The following is a 19,023-nucleotide window of genomic DNA, read 5'->3' as shown; positions in this document are numbered from 1 at the left end:
GTGCATATGTAGACACTCATGTGTGTTTGTGCATATGTGCCCTTGTGTGTGCATGCACGTGGAGGCCAGATACCAATACCCAACAATACCTTGTGTGTTGTTCCTCAGGTTCCCTTTTTGGGGTAAAGTTTCTCACTGGCTTAGAACTCACCAACCAGTTTAGGCTGTCTCTACCTCTCTGGCATCGGGATTACACATACACGTCACCACACCCAGATTATTTTGTTTTATATGTGGTTTTTGGGATTGAATTTAGGTCCTCAGAAGTGCTTCACAACTCAACCATCTTTCCAGCCATGCCCTGGTTTACAGACAGATGTACCACAACTGTGAAACATGGCTTCTGCCCCGGGATGCATCAGCTAGGCAGGGGGCTCCCTCAAGAGCCATAAGTCACCTCTCATGAGGAACACAGCAGGCACAGCACATTGGCACACCTCTTCGGTTTACAAACCCCACCCAGGTCAGCCTACACCAGTGTTACTGCTCAGCCTCACCCGGTACACTGTCAGCACTTGCAGCCTCAGTGTGTGTGGTGCTGAGGGGCGGAGGGCGTGGACCACATTGAGGTTGCCCACAGTCTCTCATCCACCACAGCTGCCGTCTTCTCTGCGAGCTCTGGTCACACACTTGTGGTGATAAGAACCATGCTGGAGTTGACAACCAGGGCCCAGCGGCCCCACCGGGGCTGTGTCTTTAAAACAAGAAACAAGAGGAGTGAGCTATTTTTAGAGCTGCCAACCTCTCTCTCATTAGTGTCTTGCACATCAGGATGGGGCTAATGAAATCATTTGTGATTAGGACCCAGGTAGGGAGATGACTCTTTCTTGTCTGGAGCCCCTCCCCCACTCCCTTTTTGTAGGTGGAGGGTGGGTGATGGGGTCCAGGCACTCTGCTTTGCCCACTCTTGCTTTTCTCCATTTAGGGCGCTGTGGAGCTGTCTCCTGTTCTGCATTTTCTTCCTGTCTGTCTCTAGCCTTAAGGCTTCAGGAGGCTGGGTCCTGCTAAAACTCTTACAGGGAAGTTTGGGAAGAAAGGAGGGTTGAAGCCCTGGAGCCATTGTCCTAGCAACTAGTCATCACTAGAAGAGAGGAGACAAACCTGTAACCCTGGGTGGGGTCACGTTCTGTGTGTCATATCTGTAAGTCTGGGTGGGGGCAAGCTCTGTGTGTCATACGTACATACAGACATGAGGTGGGAAGCATGGCTTCTAAAAGTGCGCTAGGAAGAAGCAGAGATCCTAGGCCTATCTGGAAGCTCAGTAGTGAGATGCCAGGGGTTGGGGCGTGGTCTGAGTCCCCCAGGGCTGAGGCAGCCAGCAGCTGTTAGTCTGGCTCTTTGTCAGCTTCAGGGCTGAAGCCAAATATAAGCCTGAACTTTACCATCTGGACGCTACTGTCAAGACGCCCACACTGGCTGCCAGCCATTTTCCTAGAGTCAATAAGAAGCAGCCCAGGAAATGCAAACATGGTTTTTCCCATCTCTAACTCTCTTGGTCTGCCCTGGCAGCTTCTGCCAGGTTTTCCATGGGAGACCTCTTGACTCTGGCACACCCACAGTGCAGAATTTTAAAGTACATGGAGATCCCTTGAGATAAGCAGACTGGTGGGTGCCTGAAAACCAAGGCCTGAACCTTTTGGCATAGATGGTGTTTAGGTTGCTTTGTTCCTAATGGGCCACGGTGGACCCTACCCTGAGACAAGAGCAGACCCTCTCAGGAGGCAACAATGCCTAGGAAGCCTGGGCTGCTGGGTGGTGCATTTGCTAGGGACTCCACAGCACCCAGCCTCTGGGAGAGCCCCAGGAGTGTCTGACTGGTCCTGGGGCCCAGAGAATGCTCTTGATGGAGCTGTGCTTGGAGAGGAATCCAAGGAAGGGCAGGTTATGACCTCAGCAGTTAAGCCCACCCCAGACAGAGGGGCCAGTTCCACAGAAGCCAGAGGCCACCAGGAACACCACAGGGGAGTTCTTCAGAAGACACAGGGTTACTTCTGAACCTCCTTCCAGCATGGGACTATAGCATTCCCATAGGACCGGGCATTTGAGGCATGGGTATATAGTGTCCCATAGATGTGGTAAGAAATCTCCCTTATGAAAATGAAGCTGACCTCCACAGACAGAAGACCACAGCCTCCAATTAATGACCTTCTCCATTATCCTTGGTCTCCACATGGGTCAACCTCAAAGAATCAGGAGTCAAGACCCCTCTTGCTTCCAAAGAGTATTGTGATCAAGCCACAGGTTCTGTGTGTCATGATATCGTCCCGACTGCATGGGGTGGAGGGCGCTGAGGAGCAGAGCATTTCGCTTCTCTCAGCTCAGTGGGAGAAGCAAACTTGATGGTCACACCTGACTTTAGGATTCAGGAAGGTGAAGCCAGCCTGACTGGCTGTGCTGGGGACATGGCATGTGAAGCCGGAAGGGCCAGGGTTACCCATGCTATCTAGGGCATGGCTTCTGCCTAGGTTGTCTTTTTCACAAATGTATGGAGTGGCCTCCAAGTCAAGCCCCATGTCCACAGAGACTATGACTAGGCATCTCCCTGGTCCAATGCTCCCTCTCAGTCAGGAAACTCCATTGCCATCCATCTCTAGGTAAGGTTGTTGTGCCCTGTGATGGAGGCTGTGGTCTCCATATCCCTTCCTCGAATAAGAGGAAGGCTGGGGCGGACCGCACATTCCCCTACAATTCTTCTTTTGTTTTCACCAGCCAGGAAGGTCCAGTCCAAAGGCTACTTCTGCCTCATTTCTCTAAAGAAGGTCATGGAATTTCCACACCTCCACAGGTCAGGACTGGTTTGCAGGAATATGCCTCGGGGAAAGCTGTTTCCTTTCATCTCCATGATGGGGGCTGAATTTTGGGCTGGGCAAAATGAGGCTAATGAAGTCAGCTCGGAAGAGACAGGAACATGCAAACGTCTCATGTGGCCTTTGACTGGGTCCCCAAGTGTCCTCAGTGACCACCCCCTCCCAGTCCAGAGAAAAACAGCAGTTAGCTAGCTGACAGCCAGTGCCTGCAGGGAGCCATTGCGTGTGTCTGTTATGCAAATGAAGAGCTTCGGCAAGGTGATAATCCCGGATAATTTCAACACAAGATCCCAACAGACAGCACTGGAGACGCGCGCAGGCGAACACCTAAGACTTAGTTGATGTTTAGCTCCTGGGTGCAAATTAAAACTTGCAGAAAGGTCAGTGGACCAGGAGAGATTTTTTTTTTCCTCCAGTGATTTCTTCCGGAGGGGGCTGCGCAGACTCTCTGCCATCTGGCCCAACCCACAGTCCGTCATCCCCACCCATCCAGATGAATTATCCATCCGCTCCTAGTCACTCTGAAGCCCCTGCCAAGTGCACACTAGAGAGCGAAGGAGATTCCAGGCTTCTCTCAAAAGGAACGCGCTCTTTCAGAGGAAGGTGACCTTTGGCTTAGATCTCCCAGGCTACTGAAAAAGACTTGTTGGGAAAGAACAGTCAGTCTATGCCAGCCTTTCTCTTGTTAGGCTCCACCTCAGAGTCCTCCTTTGTAAGGGCCCAGTGCTTGGAGCTAGAGGACCAAGCTGTGTGGTCTTGAAGAACTTGTTAAATGTCTCTGATCATGTCTGACCTAGCACAACACTCAAAAGCTACCAGGCATGATCCTGTACGTGGCAGAGTCTGATTTACTGATTCACTGTGGCTAGAGAAGCTGCACACTAATGTCACTCACTCACCAAAGTGTTTGTGACAGTTGAACTCAGGGGAACACTCAGCACAGTGCCTGTAATTTGGAAGCTCGGAGATTGGAATGGGTCAAGGAGGAAGGTGAGCTTCCTGCAATCTTACAATCACTCGCGAGAGGGAAGCAAGCCGCCATGTACAGAAGACGTGATTGCAGGACCGTGGCTCAGCTCAGCTCAGCTCCTGGGCCGCATCACTGACCAACCTCTGCCTGTTCCTGGGAGCTGAACCCATTAGAGTCCATGTGCTGGCACCGGGAACAACTGTTTCACCATAAAGAACCCCTGGATGCTAAATGCCCTCCAAACACACAAATAAGCTCCTGTCTGTAGACCCTGAATGATGCGGGTGGGGCAGCTGGGGCGTCTGCAGGTGGGGCAGCTGGGGCGTCGTCCCTCCTTTCATCCCTCTGCTTAAGCTGCTGAGAAGAAACATGAGAGACGCAGAAGACCCTGGGGGACTCCTCATTCAGAGGCTGCAAGGCGCCTTGGTCTGAACCCTGCCAAGGGAGCTCAGAGTAGCACCTGCACTTATCCTGAATTTTAGGAAAGTGGGGTGATTTCCTGCCTGCTTCTCCTTCTCAACAGCCCCGGCAGAACAGAAACTCCCAGAAATCGTCTCTTCTTCAGGAAGCAAGCTAGAGAGGCAGGCCCTTGTCAGGGTGCACATCCACCCAGGCTCACTGGCTTTCCCTGACTTCTGGGAGAGGCTGTGTGAGGAGGGGAGCCCAAACACAGCTGCCCGCACTTAGAATTCACAGCTCTAACGGGTTTTGTGATTTGGGATGGCCATTATTTAGAGGAGCAACTTAAACACGGTGGAGAAGTCTTTGGTTTTGGGGGGGGTGTCGAAAAAAACCCCATTTATTATTATTATAAAAACAACATTTTTACGGGCCTGGAGAGATGGCTCTGTAGTTAAGAGCATATACTGCTCTTCCAGAGGGCCCGAGCTCTGTTCCCAGTACCCACACCAGGCGGCTGTAAACTGCCTGTAACTCCAGCTCCAGAGGCATCCAATGCTTGCAGGCTTCAGGGGTACTCACACTCAAATGCATATATCCACGCGCACATAATTAAAAATAATAAAGATAAACCCTACAATAACACTTTATTCTAATTAGCTCACAAATAAAAGCAGCGTATACACAGTTCAAGAAAGTCTCTCAAACACCTCGCGCTCCCAAACTGTCTCTCTGAACCCGCAGGGCTTTGCCCAGGGTTTCACACTGTCGGTGTCAAACTGCATAATTTATGCGTGGTTTGTTTCACGGTTCCGCTACTTCAACATTCAGAAAGTTGGATTCACTTATTCACCACAGAAAAAAAGAAAGAGAAAGAAATTATGATGGAGAGAAAATAGAAAAAGGAAAATTAGCTTCCTGTCTACTTTCTTGACCCATGGGTCTTTGCCTGCTTCCTCACTGACTGATGCTGCCTTCTCTCAGTCTCCTTTATAAATGTCATACTGTCCACACTTGCCACTACATGTGTGCATGTGAGTACACACACACACACACACACACACACAGAGAGAGAGAGAGAGAGAGAGAGAGAGAGAGAGAGAGAGAGAGAGAGAGAATATATTCCGGGAAAGAGTCAGAAGTGGGAAGAGTTCAGCCTGGACTTGGAAGAGACCAATATATGAAATGGAGGAGAGGTAACCTCATGGCAAATACAGAATAGAATAAACTGGTTCTATCAGTTACAAGCTTGTCAGGGAACAAGCCCAAGCTTATGGCCTAAGCATTTATCCATATATAAAAAGCCTCCAAGTTATGGGAACTGGGGCCTGGTGAGAACAGACTGTGATTACGGTCTAGTGTTGTATGAGAAGGGAGTCTCTTCTGAGGGATTGTTCAGGACAGACTGGCCTATGAGCATGGGATTATCTTTGTTGTTGAAGTAGGGAGGCTTATTGTGGGGAGCACCATTCTGTGATCAGGTGGTCCTATGTGGGGAGCACCATTCTGTGATCAGGTGGTCCTATGTGGGGAGCACTATTCTGTGGGTAGATGGCCCTCTGGTCCTGTGTGGGGAGCACTATTCTGTGGGTAGATGGCCCTCTGGTCCTGTGTGGGGAGCACCATTCTGTGGGCAGGTGGTCCTGTGTGGGGAGCACCATTCTGTGGGCAGGTGGTTCTGTGTGGGGAGCACCATTCTGTGGGCAGGTGGTCCTGTGTGGGGAGTATCATTCTATGGGCAGGTGGTCCTGTATGGTGAGCACCATTCTGTGATCAGGTGGTCCTGTGTGAGGAGCACTATTCTGTGGGCAGATGGCGCTCTGGTCCTGTGTGGGGAGCACCATTCCCTGGCAGATGTACACAGGGCACCAGGCCAGAGTGCTGGCCCTGCAGGCTCTATACTAGTCAGGTACAGCTGAGATGCTTTCTCTCTCTCTCTCTCTCTCTCTCTCTCTCTCTCTCTCTCTCTCTCTCTCTCTCTCGCCCAGTGTGATGACCCCAGCTGTGCCTCCACTCCATGAGGTGCTGCAGAATTCTGGATATGGTAGGACCAACTGTCCAAGGAGAGGAGCATAGCTCAGGGCTAGGTGATACTGCTCGGGCATTGCTCCACATAGGTTCAGAGTAAACAACTGGGTGTCCAGACCCCATAGGGAAGCTCTTTGTTACATCTGAGTTACATCCTTCCACACTCATAGCATCCATATTTCCCTTTCTACCTCTGCTCTGCAGGCAGGTGACTGCAAGGTGGCAAGTGGTCCCTGGCCACTGACCGAGTGATGTTCCAGGCTCTGATGGGCCGTGATATCTTAATGTGCACTGGAGCTCTCCTTTGCTGGACAGAGTCTAACTTCATTGCCCTAACCCTGGGAAGTCATGCTAGAGTGGGCTATGGGGCACAGACTGGGAGCTCCCCAAGAGGGCTATGCCCAGGAGGCTGACCTTGAAGCCAGGCAGGTGGAGGCTCCCATTCCATGTACTTCATGGAGTTTTCCAGATAGGACTCACCTTCTATGATCATTCACCATCATGTCAGTTATAGGACTGGGAACTTGGTGTGCCTGTCAGTCTAGGACACCAGGCTCAGAGACAGCAGCTAACTTATTGGAGGACACACAGCAAAGGAACCTAAACATATTTACAATTTAATTATTTGAAAATGTCATACATTTATACAATGTGTTTTGAGTACATTCCCAAAGGCGAGTGACTGTCCCTCCCTCAACAGATGTCAACTTCCAACATCTGCTTTGCCAAAGGTGGACCTTGGGGGCCCCTCTGCCATCCATGTTGGAATTTTGGCCAGTTTGATGCTGTGCAGGTGACCACAGTATGTGTGAGTTCATGAGTACAGTATTTACATGTGTCAGATGACAGCATGTCACAGTGCCCCTCCCCAGCCTCTGACCCCTCATCCTCCATGTCCCTGAGCCTTGGGTGGGGCAGGCTGATATGGATGTTGCGTCCCCAGCTGGACACACAGTTAATTACCTATGCCCAGTATTTTGACTAGTTATGAGTTTTTACTACAGGGATTTCTGGTTATTGATTTTTTTTTTCCCCTGGGAAGTCCTAAGTGGCTAGCACGAACTTGGACTGGGAAACCATCCAGTCAGGGCTAACCAGGGAGAGCTCTGAGGGACCTCAGACCCACCAGCTGAGCTTTCTAGCTCTCCATGGGTTTGGATCCACCCATTGTCAACTCTGAATCCCAGGACCCTGGCGAGCATCTGGGGAGTTAGGAGCTGGCTGCTTATGGCCAGCTAGAACCGTCCTCCTCAGCTTTTGTCTCAAAGTTTCTAATGTGTGGCTGGCGGCAAACTTCACATGGAAGCACAGATGGTCCAGCCTTATCCTGCTAATGAAAAAGTCCGCATACGGCTACAAAACCAGACACAATCATCTGTTTTCCAACATTCTGAAAAAGTCTACAGAGGTGTAAGGTGCTCTGCAAATGAGGATAATTAGCTTGTGCCATCTGTGGGGGAAAAAAATAAGGACCCCCCTGCCTCTGACTCCACCCGATACTCCAGGCTTCCCAAAGGTGGCAAGCAGTGAGCTGCTGTGGAAGTACTGCCCTTCTTAAGATACTAGCACCACACTCCTCTGCACTTTGTGGGTATAAAACGGGGAGGTGATGGCCCATTCCTGACAGTGTTTTTGGACAGCAGGGCTCTGGAGTGGCTGGCAAGCCTTCTGGGTGCCGTGGTCTGTTAACTTAGCCTTGCGTCTCCTCCCATTCTCTGAGCTCTGACTCTGAGCTTGCCATGTGCCAGGTGGAGGCTGTCTGCCTGCCAGTGGAGCCTGCCGCCTGCAGGGAAGCAGGCAGAACCAGGCTCAGCTTGGCCGTCCAGCCCATCTGCTGGGGAGCAGCCTTTGTATAACTTTCATTACTCATTGGTACCGATGTAAAAATACTGGAACACCTCCGGCTATGGTGTTGTAGGGGAAGGGGCTGGAGGCTGAGCTTGGCTGGAAGGACTTGGGCCAGAAGGGATACAATGTTTCCATTGAAGCTTTCAGGATTAGAATAATTGGGCCTGCTCTCCACCCCCAGGCTCTCCTGTCTGCAGGATGGGAATATGATGGGGAGTAGTTTCAGACTTAGTCAAGGGAGTCCAGGTTGGGGAGGAGGGCTTCATCCCAACCTTGTAGGAGGTAGGAGAGAGTACAAAGTGTGTTGGGATGGAGTCTGGGCCAGGTTGAAAATGTGCACTCGGTGCTGCAGGGAGAAAAGCTGTGAGGCAGAATGCCCCAGGGTGCCAGCACTGCCACCTTCCTGTGAATCCACATGTGCTACCATCAGGCTTCATCATTTCGGGAACAAACGTACCCCACACACCTAGGTCAGGTCCGGACCCAGGAGCAGCCTGACCCAGGGAAGAGGGACAGATTCTCAGAGGAGGGATGGCAGTAAAGGGTGCCCCACTGGAGAGTAGGCAGCCCATAGCTCGAGAGTCCCCATGGGAATAGCCAAGGTCTCCTCCCAAGGCTGTGGGCTATCATGGAAAGCTGATACTGGCTGTCAGGAGAGCCTTCAAGGTCAGCTTGATCTGGATCAGGTAAATCCCTGACCTGTAGAGGGCCAGGAATTTGGAGCTGAGAAAGCCGTGTCTCCAGCTCGGAGTGAGAGCCTGGCATTCTGCGCTGGGAGGGTTTCTCTTTTCCTGCTCTGTCAAGCTCCTGCATTCTCCCACTGGGAGGCCCCTGTCGGTCCTAGAGCTGGCCAACCCCTGTGGGCTGTGCTGTGGGCCAGGGAGGAATGGAAGATGGATAAGCATGAAGGCTGGACAAGGCAGAGAGAGGCGCAGTGGGAAGGGGCCAGCAGGCCTCCTCCTTCCTCTCCCTCCTGGGGCCCTAGGGTATTATCAGGGGAGCACTCAGCTCTTGTGTCTTTCCTGAGAGGGTCTCGGTCTCACTGAGGTCCAGGGACAGTGCTGCTGCATCTGATCACCCATCCCATCATGACACGCACTGCTGGGAATTATGTGTAATTGCCAGAGCTGGGGGGTTGGGTGAGGTGAGGCTGGGCTCTGGGAGACCCTCTGCAGCAGGTTGGGAGGGGGCTCTGCACAGATCTCTAGCAATGCTTTGAGAAGCTGTGATGCCTTGAGGAGGGAAGGGGAACTAACCTGAGTCGTCTCTGTTTAAGGCGTTTCCACACAGGCCAGCTTCCATATAGACTCCTCAGTCAGCTTAGGGGGGGCTCTTCCCTCACTAAAGCCTTGCTGCCCCAATCCCCACAGGACCACAACCCCCTATAGTCGGACACTGTCTAGGTCCCCTCCTGTGACCTGCAGCCAGGCCATAAGTGTCCATGTTGCAGAGACCCCCATCTTACTAGAACATGTTACATTCAAACACAGTGCCAGCTGCTGCCCTACTGAATCACCTAGGAGCCTAGATTCCCCACTGAGCTGATGGTTTGACAGCACAATGTTATTTCTATTCAAAGCAGGTATTGCAATAATGTATCAAATCCACCAACCACTACCAATTTAGTGAGAAGTAGTTCCCAGGTTTATAGAGCAGCCCTGCTAGGCAGGCCTCCTGTGTACCAACCTCTCGGGGCATTTCAGGACAGGCTGAGCCCTTGTTACACCCACTTCATTTTCACTATACTTGCCTCTTCCTGGCCTCAGCATGCTTGGAACTCCAGGAGTAACATCTGGCTCACCCACAGAAGAGGATGGGGCAGGGTCGGGATGGGATATGCTAGGCACTCTACTCCGATCTCAGTGATCTCCTGGGGCTGACCACTGACCCAGGGCAGTAAGGAGCATCCTGAGAGAGACGTGGACCCAGGGCAGTAAGGAGCATCCTGAGAGAGACGCGGAGGCAGATTCTAAGCAGTGGAGGTTACACGGGGCAGAGGCTGTGCCTCAAGGTCCAGACCTAGCAGTGGGCCTTGCTAATGACGGCATCTGCACCACGTGTATGACCCAGAGGAGCTGCTAAGGCATGGCTATTACAGGGGCAGAAGTATACCCCCACCCCCATCCTCATGCCTGTGATCCCTTCACACCTGTCAGGACTGGGGGTTCAAGGGAAGCCTGCCATGCTCCTGGGAGCACAGACTGAAGTATCTCCTAGAATGGACTCTCTCTACCTTCATAATAGGAGCAAGTAACATCTTCCAGGAAGGCAGAGGCCCAGATACTGGCTGGGAGGGCCTACCTCTGGCAAGTGGGGTATTGAGTGAGTGAGGGACTTCTCCATCTTCAGCAGGGGTGGATGTAGGGTCTAGGGGGTGCTGGATAGGGACCACGGTGTCCAGGAGCTTGAAAGATCCTCAGGACTTGGGCACTGACCAGGCTGGCCTCCATTCCCAGGCGTGTATAAAAGTGGAGGTCCCATCCTTGGAGGCAGGAGGTAGTGGTTTCTTAGGGTCCCTTCCAACCACAGTACCTCCAACTACATGCTATAGGTTGGGAATATGCCTAAAGGGCAGAAGAGGCTTTCGGCACAAGCATGTGGCATGCTCCCTAAATGCTGAGTGCACGGCTCTGCCAGATGTCTGTCACTCATGTCCCTGTGCCATCCTGAGCAGCCAGGACAAAGTCTCAGAGCGGCAGGGGGAAGATCGAGTGCTGTGAGTTTGGAGAAGTTGTCATAGGCTCTGGTGAGGGAAGAATGAGAGATGTTTCTAGAATTATCCTCAAGCTTAGATCCTTTGTTGCTGAGGAGGAGAGTTTCCAGGTTGATGCTTGGCCCACTCCTAGCTCCATGAGGCTGGCTGCTGGCTATCTTATGGCTTCCCTGGGGCAGCTAGTCTCATTCTGGGTGGAGGCTCTGCACATCCTGTGTGGGGTGGGTGCTGGTTCTAGTGTGGGCTGTTTGTTGTCCACCAGGAGGTGTTCCCAGGAGCTCTGTGAGACATATATATTGACTGCTCCTTGCAGCTAAGGAAGTGGGAGTCCTAGAGCAGGAAGCACCTTCTATGAGTCCCAGCTCAGGAGCAGGGGAGGGGCACTCCCCTAGAGCCCATATGCTCTCCTCTCTGCTTCCCTTGGTTGACAAGGACTCAGAAGAGGGCTGTATGTGTGTGTGACTGTGTGTATGTGTGTGTGTGTGTATATATGTGTGTGTGTGTCTATGTGTATGTGCATGTGAGTGTATGTGTATGTGTGTGTTTATGTATGTGCATATGTGTGTATGCATATGCATGTGTATGCGTGTGAGTATGTACAGGTGTAGGTGTGTATGCAAGTGTATGTGTGGGTATGTGTGTGTGAGTGTGTGTATGTCTGTGTGTGTATTGTGTGTGTATCTATGAGTATGTGTGTGTGTGTGTATCTATGTGTATGTGTGTGTGAGTATGTGTGGTTGCTCTGCCAAGAGGGAGGAGCAGTAATGTCAACCTTGAATGCAAATGTGGGCAGCGTACCCAGTGCCCGTCTAAAGAAGTTGCAGGCACACATGGAAGCAATGCGACATTTTCAAGAGGCTGCTATTCCTCACATCACATCTAGGGAATCTTGACACAACTGGGGTATTTGACTTGGCTGTTAGTGATGTAATTTTTCACTGTTGACACACCGCATGCAGAAAAACCCAGCCAATGCCTTACAGCCAGAGCCTCCCGGCTAGTCTCTGCTCCCTCAACTCCCAATTTAGACCTTCCCTAGGTTCCGGCTCAGAGACTTTGTCAGCAGAGCAAGCAGCCTGCTGGAGGATATTCACATGAGCAGCCAGAGCTGGGAGACGCCAGGGAAAATCATAAGGCTCTGCTTTTCCCACCCAGGCCCCACCCTTGGGGTCCTTTGAAATGGGAGAGAGCACAGATGCTGCTCTCTAAACTAGGGCTGTGAGGTAGGGAGCACTGATGTGAGGTGGGGAGCTCTGCTGTGAGATGGGGAGCACGTCTGTGAGGTGGGGAGCACGTCTGTGAGGTGGGGAGCATGTCTGTGATATGGAAGCACTGCTGTGAGATGGAGAGTACTGCTGTGAGGTGGGGAGCATTGCTGTGAGATGGGGAGCACTGCTGTGAGATGGGAGCACTGCTGTGAGATGGGAGCACTGCTGTGAGATGGGGAGCACTGCTTCATGAAGACCCTGGAGTTTGCTGGGGTGAGCCCCAGAGTTACTTGGTTTCATGTATATAAACTGGACTTCAGACACGTGAGTAACTCTACAAAGAAGGTGGTCTCAGGGGAGCCTCACAGACCACTTGCCCCATTGGCTGCAGGGGTGTGGCCTTAGCATGTAACAGTGCCCTAATTTCACTGAACGGACCCCTTGACCATGTGTGGACCTCAACTTCCAAGTAAGTGAGGAGATATGTTCTCTAAAGTCTATCTAAAGATATCGCTCTTGATTGCTTGTTCTTCTTTGCCCCTCCCCATATGTGTGTGTTGGGATCAATAACAGAGGCTAGGGGTCCTGAAGTAACAGGTAGGGCAGGGCAAGGTAGGGCAAAACAAAACAAACAACTCATATGTCATCTCGTCTGAAGCTTTAAGCCTTCAGATGAGATGTTTCTCTGGGCCTGCTTTACCCAGAAAACAGATGGAGGTGGGAGGTGACCATGCCCACCCAGACAACAAGCACCCTCTCTTTTTCTCTGTGGCCTCCACACTGAGTTGAGCATTCTGGGTTGGGATACTTGTGAGCAGCATACTCTCTGCTCTTGGGTGCACTGACTGGCATGCAGAAACGCTGACCTTTGTCTAGAAGCAGGAGAGGTACCCTACCACATCCTTCAGTCTGGGAAGGCCAAAGGCCAAAGGGAAGTGTGCACACCTCACCTTCACAACTAAGAGTATATTTTGCCCACTTGAGGACGGGAACCAGGTTTTCGGTCCTCTCAGGTCCAGGAACAATCTCAGGAGCAGCAGAAACTCCAGTGCCCTCAGCCTGCTCCATCTCTTCTCATTTGCCTTTCCATTTATCAAAAAGTTTATCTGGAAGTTCTGAAAGGTCATTATTAATATCTTCAAATGAAAATACAAGGTGAAGTATCCCTGAGTAAATAGTGTTAAAATCCAAAGTGCTTAAAATTAAAATGAAAAGAACATGTTGGAGAGTGAGACTGAGAGGGCAGGGGAGGGGCGGCGTGAGCTGAGGGCAAGGAGGGGTGGGGTGTGTGAGTAAATAGGAGAGGGGTGGGGAGTGCTGAGGGGAGAGGGGAGGGGGGAGGGGCGGTGTGAGTACACAGACTCAGCTCTGACACTGAAGTGTCAAGGGTCAAGCACACATCTTTCCTGAGGTCTACCAGATGATCACATGCAATTGAACACCACTCTGTAGATTTCTCTCTACACTTGGGAATCAGTCCTCCCCTGCCTGTTCAATGTTGCAAAGCCTAATTCAGCCCTAATCCCAGCCACCCAGTGTCCTCCTCTACGGGAATCTGCTCTGCGCCAGTTTCTCAGGATGCTGTCACTGGCCACTCTATCTGTACAGTTTGCTGCCCATTTTCACACTAGCACAAGAGATCGAATGCGATAGCATCCCCACACAGAAAGTGGCCTTCAGCTCAAAGTTGGAGCTCACATCCAGGAAGACAGAGGAGAATGGACTCCGCTATCCCAGCATCCCTTCTCTAACCATTGGCAGCACCCATGCTGTGTTCTCAGTATTTGATGATCCCTCAAGCTCTGCAAGGTCCCACCTCACCAAGGCAGACTGTCAGGCACACCATGCTCTGTCTGCTTTGCAGGAAGGTGACCGGGTCAAAAGCTCTGAAGTTTCAATCAAATAGAACGGCAGATTAATTGCAAAAACCTTTCAAAGTACTTTGGAAAAAAAATAACACCATGACCTAGACACAAAAACCCTGTGTCTTTTTTGAAGATGGCACTACTAATAATTCGATTTGTGGAGCACTTCTGAAGCTGCAGCTCAAGTAGTATTTGTGTCGATAAATAAAATCGTGTGTGATTACAAGCAGTGGTTTTGCCTCACTTGCACATCAGCGGTTCTGAACCAAGGTTGCACGCTCAACTTCCCCGTGAAGCAACACAACTCTATTGCTATCATGCTGCCAGGCTGCCGATGCCATCAGAACATGCCCACACTGCACTCAGGGGAGCTGGCTGGGGAAGGGAGGGAGGGTGGCCCTCGTTTTCCTTTCCAAAACAAGAGTCTGCATGGCTTTATCTCAGAGATCAGGAGTTCCAGGGTCCTGTTGTATCATTTCTACTATGTGAGCTAGACACCCATTGTTGTCTGCTTCCTGTCTTTGGAGCCTATTCTATGAGAAACACCGACTGGGTGACCACAAGACACTGCTTTTCTTTTTTCATGGTGTATGTATGTCCATGTGTGTGCATGTGTGTGCACATGTATGTGCAATAGTGGGTTGGCTTTTCTTGTTTTTGTTTTATTTTGATACAATGTTTCTCTACTTATTCCTGGAACTCACTATGTTGACCAGGCTGGCCTCGAACTCACAGAGATCTACCTGCCCGTGCCTCCCAAATGCTGGCATTAAAGGCATGTGCTACCATATTGCACCATCTACTGAGACCTAAAGGATTCTGGGGACAGTGGTGCTCAAAAGCTATGGAGTGCTGCGGATTCCAGGCTCTTCTCATGCAAGTCTCTGAGCATGCTCATGTGCAAAGGGGTTTTATTCTTTGTGTGCGTGTGTGTGTGTGTCTCTCTGTGTGTGTATGCGTGTGTATATGTGTATGTGTGTGCATGAGTATGTGTGTGTATGTCTCCGTTTGTGTGCACGCACATGTGTGTGTCCTTTATGTTTCCTCAAGGCACTCAGTGGACTCTGCAGGTGTGGGTGCATAGCCATATCCATGTGCTTAGCCTTGTTCTTTATCTCCATGCTAAACTCAGGGCCAGCACTGACTCAAGGCTCAGGAAGGAGGAGAAACAGCCTGATCTTGGCTGAGGGTTGGAGAGCTGAGAGCCATCAGAGCCAAGAGCCTGTCGGTCGGACTGAGAGCCCGTTGGATCTGTGCATGGCCCCAGCAAATCAGTAAGGTGGTGGAGAGGCCAAGCAGGGGACCTGCCTGGTGACTGTCAACCTCTTTTCCCTTAGCCCTGCATCTGGACTCACGTGGGCAGTCCTAGCCCTGGAGGGAGATGGTCTTCCAGGGCCCTGCTAATTCAGGCAGGTCACTGTCCAGTCAATGCTCCTGGGGTTGGCTTCCTCTGTCCAGATGTGTACCATGGTGGCTAAAACGGGACCCAACAGGAAAGCTTACTTAAAGCATTTTAAGATTTTATTTTATTTTTCTAACTTGGCCAAGTTGTTTTTGAGCAAATACCCTGTATGTGCCTGTGGCATATTGCAGTGTCAAAGGTTAGGCACAGCTGCCCAAGGCTCTCTCTTTCTGGCCTCCCCACACCTCCTACACTCACCACTAAGCAGGCATTAGTCCTACATTAGAACAGCCAATCTGTAGGGTGGGCTTTGAGGCATTAAAATTCTGTGCTCAGAGACGGCTGTTTTCATCTTCCCATGCAGCCGAGCAGTAAGAGCACCACACAGATTTTCTGCACCTATCCAAAGAGATTTATCTTTCACACCCTACTTCGTGCCATATGTCGGGTGCTGAAGGGATGAAGGATTTGGCTGTCGGTCTCTGAAGGCACGGCAGGCCTTACTCGGGCTTTCCTTTGGAGAGTCGGGATGATTTTGTGACATTTCATTTCCTTCTGTCAGGGCTGTCTCCCGAGTGTCACCCACTGACAACAAGGATGCCTCTGTAGGGGATGAAGCTTCGTGGGGTCCCTTGACTGTCTGGAGAGGGCGGTGGCTCATCCCCCTGGGATGTCATTACTGATGCTGTCATGAGGCCATAGGGCTGGCACCAGGGTTGACGCAGATCCTGGGTCTTGGCCTCTGCCTTGCTCTCAGTGCCTCGTAGTCTGGTAACCAGAAGCGCAATGTTTAAGATGCATCTCTCTTCCATGTTGGCTGGCAGGTGGGACACTTTCATTATTCCCACCTCTCCATTTCACCTTTCCACCTCTCCACAGTCACCTTGATGTTGTAAAAGGTTAGACCAGGGATAGGCCAGTGTCTTCGACAACCTTTCTCTTTTCCATGCCATTAGGGACATGTGCTAATTTTGGACCAAAACATCCCATCACAATCTGGTAGGAACAACAGTGACTGCCACTATGGTAGTCACTAGGCTCAGCAATAAGCAGTTCCTCAGGTGATGGGCTAATAGAACTTCTACATCCCCCAAATGAGCCATTCAAACCCCAAATGGTGTTTTCGCCAGACTCCCTCCTGGGGCCTCAAACTCATGGATCATTTTAATTGGATCATTGAGAGAAAAAAAAAATCTCCTTTAGTAAGCCTCCCAACACTATTAGCTCAAAGGCTTTCAGAAAAAAAATGTGCTAACTTTTGACAAAATCCACACGGGCATTTACGAGGTCCTAGCTGGCATTTGCAAAAGACACTGACTGCCAGTAGAAAATAGGGTATTAAAACAGAATCTAAATCAATTTTTCTGATCAATTGCTGCAGAGATGTGTATAAGTGACTGCAAATTGAGTCATGCAGCACACAGATGGGCTCTGTGATGGTGGAGAGTCCTTATAAACACGCCCCGCCCCATCCCTACAGCACCGGGGGACTTGCAGACACGGATGCAGATCTGAGAAAATTTCCTGCTCGATCGATAAATGCTTATTAAGAAGTGTGGCTCACACATCCCTGGTAGCACATGCACAAGAGCGCAGATGCTCAGCTTTCTCCTCCTCTGGGTTTTCTCCTTTAACCTGAAGCAAGATTAGGCTCAGGTCTGTCTCTCTAAGGCAGATCCTTTCAGGACAACCCTGGCCAGAATGGAAAGAAGATGCCTCAGTGTCTCTGTAAGAAAGTAAAGTCTCCTTTGATAAATCCCTTAATTGAATCTAAGAATATAGGTGCTAAAAACAAACATGAAACTAAGTCACACACACACACACACACACACACACACACACACACACACACACACCCACCCACACCCTCACACCACTCACACCTACTCACATCCATTCACACCCCACACCCACTCATACCTCCACACCCACTCTCCCCACTCACACCTCCACAACCATTCACACTCACTCACTCCTCCCTACTCCCCCCACTCATACCCATTCATTCCCCCACTCACACCCACTCACACCTCCACATCCACTCACACCCTCACAACTATTCATACCCACTCACTACCCACCTACTCACACCCCACACCCACTCACACCTCCACATCCACTCATACCCCCACACTCATGCATACCCACTCACACCTACTCATACCCACTCACACCCACATACCCACTCACCACTCCCAACCACTCACACCCCCTCCACACTCACTCCCCCACACCCACTTACATCCTTCACACTCACACCCACAAACCCACTCACACCCCACACTCCCCCACACCTCTCACATATAACACACACTCTGCTCCACACCCCTTTACCTCTCATCAGACTTTTGTTTTGTTTTAAAGATTTATTTATTTTATGTATATGAGTACACACTTTAGTTGTACAGATGGTGGTGAGCCTTCATGTGATTGTTGGGAATTGAACTTAGGACCTCTGCTTGCTCTGGCCAACCCCACTTGCTCCGGCCAAAGATTTATTTATTAGTATAAGTTCACTGTAGCTGTCTTCAAACACACCAGAAGAGGGTATCAGATCTCATTATGGGTGGTTGTGAGCCACCATGTGGTTGCTGGGATTTGAACTCAGTACCTTTGGAAGAGCAGTCGGTGCTCTTACCCACTGAACCATCTCACCAGCCCCTCATCAGACTTTTATGTTTAGAAATTTCCCTGTATAAAGTCTAATTTTTTTTTGTATATGCCTAGGGGGTGGAAAAATAGCTCATTGATTTAGAGTGTTTGTGTGCAACATGAGTACTGGAGTTTGAGTTCCAGAACCGTTGTAGCAAGCTGGTGATCTATACATGCCTGAAGCCCAGGGACAAGAGGATCAATAGGTGCGTTGTCTTCTAACCTAGCCAAGAAAACACAGCCCCAGGTTCACGGAGAGACCCTGTCTCAAAGGAATGGGAGAGACTGATAGAGGAGGCCTTTCTTGGCTTTTGCATGTGTGCCGAGGTGTGTACGCCCCCACATATGTGCACAAACACATACAAACACAAATAAATAATAGATGATTTCTTATATCTAGTATGGTATCTATATCTATAGACACACACACATAAATACACCTAATATCTGAATCCATACATATGTTCACAAATCCACATCTGAACCTATGTATACACACAGGAACATATACCTATGTATATACCAAAATATCTAAATCTATGTACACATGTGTACATATACTTATACTTAATATCCGTAACTGTAAAATATACATATACACCTGCTACCTGTATATAGATAACATACATTGAATACCTGTTATCTGTGACTCAGGCTGAGCACATCTCAGATTTGTGCCTTTGCACAGATATGCACACGCATACACACACCTGACATCTGTACCTATGTAGCACACAGGCATTACTCACACATACTCAAGCCTATGTTGGATTCCCCTGCCTTCTCTTCCAGAGCCTTGGGCTGTTGACCTCTGCATTTGGGGGTTTCTGGGGAGGAACCCATGTGAAGGGGCTTTGAGAGATTTGGCCTAGCAGTGAATCATGGGAGACAGGCTTGGGCTGCCATCCACTCTGAGCTGGTAGAGAGGTGGAGAGCCTCAAGAGGAAAAAGTCCCATGTTTTAAAAGAGTGTCTTTTTATTTTTAATTTTAAAAGAGATTAATTTATTTTTATTTTGTGCATATGAACAGTTTTGCCTGCATGTATCACACCTGTGCATCGAATACATACATCGTCAGAAGAGGGCATTGGCTTCCTGGCCAGTTGTCACATGAACTGGGTGGTTTACTGT

The 19,023-nt window shown here is 50.2% G+C and overlaps 1 protein-coding gene across 5 annotated transcripts in view; it reads right to left on the bottom strand.

The window, feature by feature from the left end:
- Cdh4 (cadherin 4) overlaps positions 1-19,023 on the bottom strand; it is a 456,955-nt gene that overhangs the window by 128,681 nt on the left and 309,251 nt on the right. The window contains exon 1 of one of the 5 annotated variants that reach the window (XM_011239921.1): positions 498-603. The exons of the other annotated variants lie outside the window; for them this stretch is intronic. Within the exon in view, the coding sequence (XP_011238223.1) occupies positions 498-588 (91 nt within the window). The 5' untranslated portion in view covers positions 589-603. Of the gene's footprint in view, positions 1-497; positions 604-19,023 lie in introns of those variants that run through there. 5 annotated transcript variants of the gene reach the window in all.

Source organism: Mus musculus, chromosome 2 (genome assembly GCF_000001635.26).
Source record: "Mus musculus strain C57BL/6J chromosome 2, GRCm38.p6 C57BL/6J".
Taxonomy (NCBI): Eukaryota; Metazoa; Chordata; class Mammalia; order Rodentia; family Muridae; genus Mus; species Mus musculus.
This window is presented reverse-complemented; position numbering and strand designations above follow the sequence as displayed.